General features: G+C 38.3%; 1 protein-coding gene across 1 annotated transcript in view; it reads left to right on the top strand.

Moving 5' to 3' along the window:
• Positions 1–12,915, top strand: part of DTWD2 (DTW domain containing 2) — a 64,903-nt gene that overhangs the window by 30,171 nt on the left and 21,817 nt on the right. The window contains exon 4 of the mRNA XM_041398413.1: positions 7,172–7,358. Within this exon, the coding sequence (XP_041254347.1) occupies positions 7,172–7,358 (187 nt within the window). The remainder of the gene's footprint in view (positions 1–7,171; positions 7,359–12,915) is intronic.

Below are 12,915 nucleotides of genomic sequence, written 5' to 3'. Positions count from 1 at the left end.
AGGAAATTAATTCTCAAATTGAGTTGAATCCTTAGAGCAACTTTTGTGAATTGTTAATATTTGCTGTTTTCCTTCAATTAAAATTGAGTGTTAATGTTAATACACATGACATGGTGATCAAGGGCAGCTGAAATATACAAAAGCATAGGGAGAACAGAGGGGTAGCTAGGGCATCTGTTGTCTCAATTCAGTAAAGTGATTACTTACTCCTGAATACAAAGTTAAGATATAATGTATATAGCTAGATATACACTGTACAGTGTGGTTTTTTGAAACTGTAATTATAAAAGCCTTTACATTTGAAGGATGTCTATTAAAATGCTCTCTACAGAGACAGAGAACTTTAAAACAGTGGAATGTAGCAGGATGGGCAAAAAAAAGTGCTAATGTCTTTTCCCTGAACTTCATAGACTTGTACAACTGCAGTATATTTGCTATTCACTATGGAAATGTTAGGGTAAAAAACAACTATTGGCTCTTATACATGAATAAAATGCAATTTATTGGATTAATGTTCTTTTTAGGCTACTAATAAAATTTTATAGGCAATTGTTTTTGTATAATAATACTGTTCCACTCAGAAGTAATTTTGGGCGTATATTGACCAGAGATAACAACTGTATCTAATACTAACATGTCAAAAATTTGAATTATTTTGGTACCAGACTTTTCTAAACAACCTTGTCACTATAGTTTTTAAGTTTCATTTTATATTTTGTGACTATTTGGATGGGATGATTTTGCCTTTATTTTATTTTTCTGGAAAGGTAATCTAATCCTCAGTTGCAAATATTCACACTTTGATGATTCTGGATGCTGTGATGAAATCATAGACTCTAATGAAGGAACACTTACAAGACACCAGATGCAAATATTTCTACATCCACCACCCTGTTACTTAGGACAGTGTGGGAACAATTACAAATTTATCTGCATTGCTCTCTGAAATCAAACCACACAAAGTGCTGGTTCTGTACCTGGGATGGGGCAACTCTGGCTGTGTGTGTAGACTGGGGAATGAGATACTCGAAAGCAGCAATGTGGAAAGGGACCTGGGGGTCCTGGCTGATGGTGAGCCAGCATTGCTCTGGCAGCCAGGAGGGCCAGGCGTGTCCTGGGCGCATCAGGCACAGCATCGACAGCCAGGCAAGGGAGGGGATTGTTCTGATCTGCTCTGCACTGGGACATCCTCACTTTGAATATTGTGTGCAGTTTTGGTCACCACAATATAAAAGACATTGAGCTGTTAGAGAGTGTCCAAGGAGAGCAGTGAAGGTGGTGAAGGGCCTCAAGGGGAAGCCGTGTGAGGAGTGGCTGAGGTCACTTGGTCTGTTCAGCCTGGAGGAGACTGAAGGGAGACCTCACTGCAGTTACAACTTCTTGTGAGGGAAAGAGGAGGCACAGACACTGATCTCTTCTTTCTTGTGACCAGCAACAGACCCCAGGGAAATGGCCTGAAGCTGTGCCAGGGAATATTTAGGTTAGATACCAGGTTTTTCACCCTGGGGGCGGTTGGGCACTGGAACAGGCTCCCAAGGGAAGTAGTCACAGCACTAAGTCTGTATAAGTTCAATAAATATTTGGTCAATACTCCCAGGCACATGGTGTGACTCTTGGGGTGTCCTGAGCAGGGACGTATTTGAGTCAATGATTTCTTGTGGGTCCCTTGCAATTCAGCTTATTCTATGATGTTATGGTTCTATGATTCTATGAAATCTCAGTTCAGTAGTTTAGATCAGAAATTAAGTGGAGCACTTGGGAAAATTTGTAGCTTCACTTTAAAAGTAATAAAATGCAACTTATTTCTGTTGATTTTGTAAAGCTGTTTAAGGTAATTATATACAACAGATATGACACTTTCTAGTGCTTGTTCATAAAGAAGAATTCTTATTATATCAAATATCAACTAATTGGGTTTTGCCACTTACCAAATAATGTAAAACTGTTTACAGGTTGTGGTTCTTTATTCAGGTAACTTTTTTTTGTGAGCTTTTGTGTGCTTTGGTGTCATTATGCCATCAAACTAAATTAATGCATTTTTGCCCCTTACCACAATCAAGAATGACTAGATGCAGGCAGAGATCATCAGCCTGTCACAGCTTTTGTCATTCTGTGTGTGAAAGTAATTAGTGCTGGTTAACTGAATATGTGCTAATTTCCATCCAAAACTCTACTTTACTGAATCAAATTTCAGATTTCTCAATATAATTTAGATAACATTCTCTCTAGTATTTTTTCTTTGAGTACTATAGACTTCAGCTTTGCAGTAAGTCCAGAATACTTCCTTTCTGCTACTGCTTCCTCTTCGCGCTTTCCCTCTCCCTCAGTGTGTGTGCTCTCCCCAGGCTGCAGTGCCTTTCTGGACATATTCACAGGGAACACACAACGACTTTTGCAGCTTACTTACTACCAGAACCTTGACATGAGCCCAACACATTGTATGTCACATATGGGAAGACCTTCTCACGCTCTACAACTAACTGAAAAGAGGTTGTAGTGAGGTGGATTTTGGTTTCTTCTCTGAACTAACAAGCAACAGACAGAACAAGAAAAAATGGCTCTCAAGATGTGCTTCAGTGAGAGGTTTAGATTAGAAAATTCCCTCACCAAAAGGACTGTCAGGCAGTGGAACAGGCTGCCCAGCAAAGTAGTTGAGTCACTATCCCAGGAAGTATTTAAAAGACTTGTAGATAGGGAGTTTGGGGATACGGTTTAGTGGTGGTCATGGCAGTGTTAAGTGTCCAGTTGGACTTGATTGTCTTTGAGGTCCTTTCCAATGTGAACAGTTCTATGATGGTCCTTGTGCTAATGTTTCTGTTCCTAAAGATTATGCTTTACATACAAAGAAAGGAGATAAATAATAAAAAAGTAGATAAAACAAAAGCACTCTTGCTGGATATCTTTTATGCTTCAGTCCTGATCCTAAAGGCCTCTTTCTGAATATGGAAATGACAGAGGGTAGTTACCTTTTTTTTTAATCCATTTTATTACCTGATGGAAATTACTACCTTGTAGGAATTACAGCAGTCCACAGTCTTCCAAGCACAGGAGTACTGAGAAAGGCAGAGGCATGTGCCTATAACTAAGGTGAGATAGTAAAAATGATAAGAAAAACTGAGAAGTCGTCATTAACCTGATGGTTTTCTACAGATAATATGTTAGCATCTATTCTTTATTAGTAGTACTATTTGCTACTAAATGGCAGTGTTATACTTTTAAAATTTGAATGCTTGCCTTTCACACTGGATCCATGTTGAATTAAAACCATCTAGAGAGTTTGAGAGCAACTGAGTAGATGTGTAATGAAAATGTATGTGGTACAAAAATGGGATTATGTTTAAATTACACATTTCAAGAGCATGCATCCCAGAAATGAAATGCTACTTAAGTGCAATCATGAGAATGTATAAATCTTCTGTGACAAAGTGGTTGGATATTCAGACATGAATGAAATATCTGAATAGTTCTGCTTCGCAGAGATTGTTGTTGTGCTAGATGGATTATAAAAGCCTGCAAAACCTCCTACATACCAAAACTAATGCTAATGTATAAGAGAAGCAAGTATTGTAAGTATTTCTCTTCTGGAGCTCAAGGCCACAGTTGTATCTTACAGCATAATGTTTAAGTTACAGCATAATGTTTAACAGTGTCATCTGTTTGAGTTTTATGTTAGCTGCTGGCCATGTCAAGTAGATAAAAAAAATTGTATTGATGTATTTATAGAAAGAGAAAATTAATTATCTTCAGATTTATCTTACTTTTCATTATTGCAATAAAAATCTTACCTGGATTGAAGTAAATTACTATAACTGTAAATGATACGAATTGCTTTTTCTTGGGAAATCCAACTTTTTCTGAAGTCTGAAATTCTGCAAGTATTGCAAAGTGCCAGTGAAAGTATTGGAAATGTCATGGTGTCTGTATAAAGGATTTTTTTCTTCAGCATAGTCTTTATAGAGGATATTCCTTCAATTACTTGAAATCATTCTGTTTTAAGGATAAGAGCAACTAAGGGCCATCATTGGCTGTCGATATTCATTACATATGTACTATAGAATTACAGAATACCGGCATGGAAGGGAACTTCAAGGATCATCTGGTCCAGACTTTTTTAGCAAAAACATGGTCTAGACAAGATGGTTAAACCTGTTCAGACAAATCTTAAGTGTCCAGTGTTGGGGAAGTCATGGAATTAGCACTTGGTGGGAATTAAAGCGGTAGAAGGACTAGGAAGAGGAGACTAGGAGAGTTAAGATTGTTCATCCTGGAAAGGAGATGAGCTAATTGCAGCCTTCTATACAGAAGGGAGCCTGGATGGATGGAGAGAGATTATTTAGAAGGGTATTTAGTGACAGAACAAGGGGGAATTGATTCAAACTGAAAGAAGTATTAAGAAGAAATTATTTACTTTGGGCTGGTGAGGCACTGGGACAGATTGCCCAGAGAGGCTGTGGATGCCCTGTCTTGATATGTTCAAGGCCAGGTTGGGTGGGGCTCTGAGCAGCCTGGTGTAGTGGCAGGGGTCCCAACTTGTGGCAAGGAGGTTGGAATGGGATGATGTTTCCAGGTGCCTTCCAACCCAAGCCATTCTATGATTTTGTGATGATTCTATGATCCTTGGATGAGTATGCATTGAAAACCATTGTTTTCAACTGAATTGTCAACTAAAACATCAGTTGTGGTGTTCATAATATGAACTTAAAGAGCTTCATAATCAATACAGATTTGGAATCTTTTTAAGAATGCATTTTTTTAAATCCTCTAAGAGGATTTAAAATCTCTTCTGTCTCAGAATTAGGATAGTTTGCTCTTTGAAGACTCAGGTTCTCAAGGCAAACATGAAAACAATGACCAGTTTTAAGCCTTGCATACTAGATACCGTTTAATCAGATGGCCCCTTGCTTTTGATTTAGTGTAACAAGATTATTGGTTAAACTAAAATGATACCAAATTACTATAAGTAAGGTTTAAAAAATAGTGGGCAGAAAAGTTTCCATGTACTTCTGTTTGCCACCGGCTTATCTTACAGATTTCCAGTTTCTATTTATAGTTATTTTCCTGTTCATTTTGGAAAGACAGATCATTATGTTTTGGTTTTGTTTCTTTGTTTGTTTGTTTGTTTGCATGTTCGTTCTTTGTAGTAGATGATGTTGACAGGAGTGAAACACATAGTGTTGAATCAGTCTGGACAGTTTGCTGGAGGTAGGATGGCTGGCAGTGAGGGTGGTTAGATGGTGGAATACTATTTCCAGGCTTATTGGTACACTGAATTCCATTCCACATTCATTTCATATACATCCTCTATGGTCCCATTTGAGTCTTAATCTCAGGATCTCAATGTCTTGCACTTCAATCCTGTCTGAATTTAACATTCTTAAAATTGTTTTTTTCACGTGCCTCCTCAAAGTGATAATGGAGTGAAGGTTTAAGTACACCTTGTATATATCAACTCAAAATCCGTTATGAACCATTTCTTTGTTCCCTAGTCCTCCCCACTCCTGCTACTGCTTCCCCCTACAAATCCATGTTATTCTTGCTTGATTTTTGGAGAAGTGGTGCAAGGCCTGGTTCCTGGAACTTAACAGCTCCAGGTGACAGTGACAATAGGAATTCCGCAGTGTGAACTTAGACGTTTACAGTGTGCCTGTGTCTGTGATTTTGCACCTAGTGGATTTTGACAGGTATCATGAAGAGCCTACTTGATGTGCTGGCTATTGTTAATCCCATTCCGATACACCTAAGATGTCCTGGTTTCTCTTTCCACTTCACATGGTGTTTCAGCTGCATATAGCTCTTCTCATCCTACCAAATCATTTTACACCTTATAACCACTGAGGTACTAAGTAGAATTAATTTCTTACTTGATGCCACATGCTTTGGACAGTCAACCCTTGCTTTATATTTCTTCATGCTTTCTGATTGAGGCAAGACTGAAGACTGAGAAATGAGTTCCAGACAAGTAATGCAATCTTTGTTAGAAGACTAGCCTTTTCTTGGATTCTTCCCTACCAGTCTGCTTGACTACTCCATTCTGGTGAGACCCCATCTGGAGTATTGTGGCCAGCTCTGGAGCCCTTAACACAGAAAAGATATGGACCATGGACATGTTGGAACGAGTCCAGAGGAAGGCCATGAAGATAATCAGAGGGCTGAACACATCTCTTATGGGAAAGGCTGAGAGTTAGAATTGTTCAGTCGGGAGAAGAAAAGGCTTCAAGGGAGACCTTATGGAAGCCTTTTGGTACCTAAAGGGGCCTTCAAGAAAGCTGGAGAGGGACTTTTGCAAGGTCTAAAACAAGGGAAATGGTTTTAAACTGGAAGAGAGTAGTAGGTTTAGATTAGATACTAGGAATAAATTCTTTACCCTTATGTGGGGTGAGGCATGGAAAAACAGGTTGCTTACAGAAGCTGTGGCTGCCCCATCCTTGGAGTGTTCAGGCCAGACTAGTTTAAGCTTGGCTTTTGTGACCTGGAGTACTATTTAAATGACAATGTCTTTCACAGGTTTTTATAGGCTAAGACAGTGGTGTCCTTCAAAAACCTCAGGAGTTTCCACGTACATTAACTGTACACTTAACAGGCAGTTGTTACGCCTGTGGTACCATTGACAAATATAGAAGCCAACAGGAAGGAAGAAGAGAGTGTAAAAGTATGGGAACTATAACTCTACCAGTTAGTATTAGTAGTAATTAAAAAAAACCCAAACGAATGGAAATTATAACGTTTTCAAAAGTGCCATATAGGTATGGACCATGAATTGCTAATATTCTCTTCTATATATAGAAGATTAAAATGGGATAATTGCAGTAATTTTATACCAAGTGTTTGAACAAATTTTTCTAGAATACATGTATTAAATTTTGGTAAACAATTCAAAATGTCTTTGGCTCCAATACACATTAGAGTAGTTATTAAGCATTGGAAAAGATTTGATATATTGCTTTATTCAGCTTTCATCGGTCACTTTTGTGGTTGTTTTTTGACTGTGCCCACTTAGAAGCTGGGGTAAAACCAACAACTTCTGAGATGTTGGAAGGAGAAAGTGACCGATCAGAAAGGGACATTTTAAGTAAAATTTGGCGGAGATGAGTGGGAGCTAATATTTGAAAGTATATGTATGTCATGAAAACTTTCAATAATTAATTTAATTTTGTATTTCTTTGCATTAAAGGTATCCTGAATTAGCATCTGTGTGCAGAAATCCCAATACTCTAATTTTGTATCCTGGAGCTGAAGCAACCAATTTGGAAGAAGTTGTAGTGTCTTCTAGTCCATCTGTTGTGATTATCATCGATGGAACATGGAGTCAGGCTAAAGATATATTTTACAAAAATTCTCTCTTCCGCCTTCCCAAGCAGGTGAGTTATAAATTGCAAAATAAAAATTCAAAATTTGTCTAATAGATGCTTGCTTCTGATCAGTCAGAAGGGAGTGGTTTTCTGAGGATGTTACCAGCTAACAAGAGAAAGACAGCTTGAGCAATTATTTAAGCAATCTGTAAGATTGTAAGAAAGATGATTGTAAATATTGAGGGTTTCTACTTTCTCACTTGAAGTTTGCTTTTTTTGTTTTTGAGCTAGCATATGTAACTTCACAGTGAATCATTGTTTTGCAAAATTGAAAACTAGTTTGTGTAGAAAATTCTAGTGTCTTGTTTAAGATGTCGGAATACATCGATTGAAATAAGCGTTCCTTTTCCCCTGCATAAGTATCTTACTTTGCAGAAATAGGAAAGCTGAAAGTTGAATTTTCAGCCTCTTAGGAAAGGGTCACATTCTTCTCATATGTGTTCTCCACGTCTCAGGTAGCATGTTACACATACTGTAACATTTGACTGTATGAATGGAATAATTTTGTGTCTGTATCTTCAGTATTTTCATCAGACTAGCATTGTTTGTCTATATTTAATTTTTTGACAAAGCTGCCATTTTTATTCAGGGGCTGAATAAAGATAAAGAAATTGTATTGATGTATTTTTGAAAGAGAAAATTATTATCTTCAGATTGATCTTTTCATTATTGCAATAATTGAAAGTGAATTTTAGAAAAAGTATTAATACCAACAGTTTTACTAATGGAAAAATAATTCCATTCATCATTGGATCATAATTAGTATCCCTGAGGCTGTTAAAATGTTTATTTTATTAAAATAATGGACAGCAAACTTATGGATCATTTTACATACAAGTAATGCTTTTAAAATTGTTAAATCCTTTCTAAGGCAAATTGGAGCTGATAAAGACTTTGAAGTGATAGAACAAGTAAAAATAATGTAAACAAAATGTGCTAAGCTACCACACCAAAAAACTCTTGGAAAATTGAGCAGTAGTATTGACTATAATGCATGAAACCTTGTTTGACAAAATAAATACATATATAAATAATTTATATTTAAAAAAATCCATAATACCCAGTTCGTTACTTTACTTCACATTTATTTTACTATTGCATTAGATTTCACCAAGACATTAAGATGTACCTGTGCACTACAAGAAATGAAAAAAACATTTCATGTTTACAAACAAATGTGTTCCTATCATAGGAGGTTATTACACCACATACTAGATTTAAATCATGTCTACATGTGATTTTATAGACACCTAATTTGCCCACAACTGTTTTCTGTATGTTAAGATGTTTTGTCCAAAATTTCATAGCTATAGGAGCAAATGTAGGTGTAGGGTGTTAATCTATAACCCTTTGTACGTGAACATGGATAAAAACATGTAAAGACGTGAGAGCCCAGAGAGATTTTCTGGATGAAAGTTGATAACTGGGTACTGTGTACCTTCGCTCCCTGCAAGTGGGCACCTCCGTACAGGGTGTAAGACTTTGCAGAAGTAATGACTGGGTATTGGTTTGTCACTGGGGTGAGTCACAGACTTCCTTTCTGAGAAAGTTCAGAGGCATTGATTTATAAAACAGTGATGCAAAGGATGATACTTCAAGCTCTAGGGAAAAACATCAGCAGACAGCTGGAATATAAAAAAACATTCTTAGGAGATTTGCTTCTTTGTGCATGCTTGAATTCTATATTGTATCGATTGTAGTCTTTAGCATTTGCAGCTATTCATCAACACTCTACTATCTAGCCCTTTTTTCAAGGAAAAGTATATTCTGCTATCCCTATCCTTCTTTTTTATTGGAATTGCACTGCTGCTTTTGTTTTAAAGGGTTTAAATTCTTAGAGTAAATGAATACAGTGATACAGTGATTCTTGAAGTATTAAGTTAATAAAAGTATTAATTTTTTCTTAAACTATGGTAGATGGTTTAATCAGTCTGGTAAATATATCAGAGCTAAAATCAGTATTTGGTTTGATTTTTATTTTATATGCTACTTGATACTTTCTGTTATTCAAATCACATGGATGTGTTATGATGACATTGTTGGAGTTCCCAAATGCAAAAACAGCTTCCTGCAGGAAAAACTGTTTTCCCATGTTGAAGTGTGACCTGGCTGACTTCAGTCTCTTAGCTCACATTTAAAGGTTACATTTAGTAGTTTGACTGTTATTTTAGATTTATTTGTGCTGTGCTGTGCCAAGTTAGAACTTGTGCTGTAGCTGCAAACAGTCACCTGTGAGACAGGTAAGGCTCAGTGAAGACAGCCACTGAGTGTGGAGCAGTGCAAAGGCTGTGTTGGAGCGCTGTGTACACACCTGCGTGTTAGACTAAGTTTGGTCACTTTATGTTGAAATTAGCTTGAGGCACCTGTGCAGCCCCCTAGAAGCTTCTTAATGGTTCAAATTAGCAGTTTTGTGGGAGAAGGTAGTTCTAAAACTGTCTGCAAGTAAACACCAGCATTGTTAGAGACTAAGATTTGTTCAACCTTTGGCAGTGTTCTGTTTCATCATTCTCACTGAACTAGCTATCATGGCCAACAGTGTAGGGCTTTTCTGGCTTCTTATTATTTCTACATTATTTCTTGTGTTCTATGTCATAGTTCATATTTAAATAAACTATGTAAATGGTTCTCTATTTAAAAAAAGTTTTTGCTGATTATATCTTGAAACTTTGGGTTGATATTGCAGTTTTCTGAGACAAAAGTGTGTAGAATATCCCTGTGTTTGAAATTCAAGAAGGCAGGCCCCAGAGAGAGGGTGAGGTGGATATGACAACAGCTATATAGAGGGGATATTAAAATTGATCATACCTGTAGGCATTATCTGTAATACAAAGAGAAACTAGACTTATTCAATAAATGGTGATTTGTGCTTTTAATCAATATTCTGGAGGTAGAAAAGAGCTATTTTAGTAATGAAGTTAGCAATTCTTAACTACAAAGACACAATAGATTGGAGGCATTGAAAGGAATATTTTATTGTATTACTTTACAGCTTTGCTGATTTTGGGTAATACAAACTGCTATGTTGAATGATTTTCAAGATACTGTGGGATATTTTAATAAACTTTGCTGCTGTTTAAAATTAGTATTAAAATCTTGAGATCTCCAATAAAAGCTCTATTAATTAACAGCTCAGTCAGCAGAGCATTTTTCCTTGAAAAAAATGATAAAAGAAATTTAAATTGCACTCTTCCAGAAAGCCCCAGAGGAAATAGATATATATGAATCTAATACATTTAGCTTTCTCAGAAAAATGTAAATTTATATCTTGATCCAGAGTCATTCTTATTGTATGGAATTTTTTTCATAAATTACAAAGCATGAGCTTGGACAAACTTTTTAGCAAAAACCTATAAGGCGCTGAATCATAGAATCAAGTAGATTGGAAAAGACCTTTGAGGTCATCAAGTTCAACCTAGGACCCAACACCACCTTGTCAACTTGTTGGCACTAATACCAAGCATCACATCCAGTATTTCCTTAAAAGTCTTTTCCCCTCCAGGGACAGTGACTCACTCCACTGCCTCTCTGACCAGCCCATTCCAGTGCCTAATCGCCCTTTCTGTAAAAAACATTCTTCCTAATGTTCAGCCTAAATCTCCCTAGGGCAGCTTTAGACTTGTCCTGTTTCCTCTTGTCCTCTTTTTAATTGTGTGGGAGAAGAAAGGGAGCCCCACCTGGGTACAATCTCTTTTTCAGGGAGTTGAGAGTGATAAGGTCTCCCCTAAGCTGCCCTTCTCGAGGTTAAACACCCTGAGCTCTCTCAGCTGCTCCTCATGTGACTTTAATATGATTATTACACTGATTGCATAGTGTGGCAGTGGGGTTTTGAAGATTGTATGTTTAGTCTCTCCCTAAAGTTGTTTACCACCTGTCTTCCCACCTTTTCTCTGTGGCAGTTATGACAATTCCAGATTCTTCCCTGTCTATCCTCCAAAATTCTGTCCCTGCAGCCTGTCTGTTGTAATTTGCTACAACCATTTATCCAGAAGCTTTGGTGTCAGTTATGATATTTCCCTTCTCTCATTGGTACGTACCTTTCCCATCCCCTTTTCTATTAGCATTATGTTTACATTTGTTCCCCATACCCCTCCTATCCAGCCCTTGACTTGTTAAATGGTCTCCTCCTGGGAAACTGCCCCCCCCCCCCCCCCAGTAAAAGCCGCTGTTTTTCTTTGTTTTGTGCTCTTTTGCTGCTGTCCCCCTTCGAGCTGCGCTGCTCCTATGCAGCGCTGCGTCACCTGCACCACTCCCATGCAGTTCTGTGTCACCTGCGCCGCTCCCATGCAGTGCTGCGTCACCTGCGCCACTCCAGCGAGGCGCTGCAGCCCCGGCACCACTCCCATCACGGGAAAGAATAAAGACAGCTTGGAGATGCAAGCAAAGAGTCTTTCCTTCTTCCTTTGCCTTGATCTTTAGACGTGGGTCCACATTTATCGGCCGCACCTGTCGGTCCAGGACCTCAGCCAGTGGCCGAATGCGATCCTGCCTGACGGTGGCTAAGGTGGGACACGGACACTCCTGATGTGCATCAAATCCAAAAGGGGATCAGAGCGTGCAGGTGACTGGTGCCACCGCTCCTCCCACCATTGGGATGCAATGTCAACATAGGATACTCCTTGAACTAGCACCCTCTGGAGAAGCACATTATCCCGGGATATTTTGCATAGCCACAATTGAGGAAGAGGTTTGCAGGCTTTTTGTGCAACAGCTGCTGTTGCAGAGGGGATACAGAGAAGATATTCAGTTACCTTGGGCAAGTTGATGCAGTTAGCTGGAGAGAAGAACTAGCCATTTGGCATGTGGTGGTGTATTGTGTGAAGCAATCAAGGCCACTGTGGGTGAAGCTGCTTCTGTTTATGAGGAGATAAGCACAGCATAGTGGGAAGAGACGACTAAAGTCCTGCTTTTGGTGTTCTACTCCTTCAGCTCCAAATAAGAATTGAAAAAGTTAACCTGAAAACCATATATATAACAAGTAGACAATCTATCCCAAGTGCTTATTGTTTCATCAGAAGTAGGTAATACAGAAATAATTTTTATTTGTGAATAAGTATTTTTGGATCACTGTTGTAAGTCCAGGAATCTATCCCAAACCTGAATGAATTATTTCTATCACCTGATATTGTTTTCCTTTTTTAAAAATGCAATGAAAATCTTTTGGTCATCATACTTATGCTGGATAATTATAAAAAATACATAACCATCCCTTAAAGATTGGAAAACACTACACAGTGGTTGTTGGCTTTGCTGGCTGTTTTTTGGAAGGGATGGGAAATAAAGAGAAAAAGTTTACAGGCACTTTCTGGATAGTGTGGTTTACTTATTTCTTATTATTTTTGCTATCTTTCTGGTCTTGTGGCTGCCTAAGGTGCAGCCAGCTCAGGACAGGAGGATCCCTGCCTGGCCTGCAGCTCCCTCCTTCTCCACTCTTGGGGTATTTTGAGGTTATCTTCCTGTGACATTGAGGCAGCGCTGGGTTCCAGGGCTAAATGTGGTGGGATCTGAGGAACTGTGTTCGGAGGCTTTGATGGGCTTTGCACTGAGCTCTGTGCCCACTGGAGGGGAG

Source organism: Onychostruthus taczanowskii, unplaced genomic scaffold (assembly GCF_017590055.1).
Source record: "Onychostruthus taczanowskii isolate IOZ18803 unplaced genomic scaffold, ASM1759005v1 scaffold147, whole genome shotgun sequence".
NCBI classification, from domain to species: Eukaryota; Metazoa; Chordata; class Aves; order Passeriformes; family Passeridae; genus Onychostruthus; species Onychostruthus taczanowskii.
The sequence above is the reverse complement of the archived record's forward strand: the minus strand, read 5'-3'. Positions and strand labels throughout refer to the sequence as shown.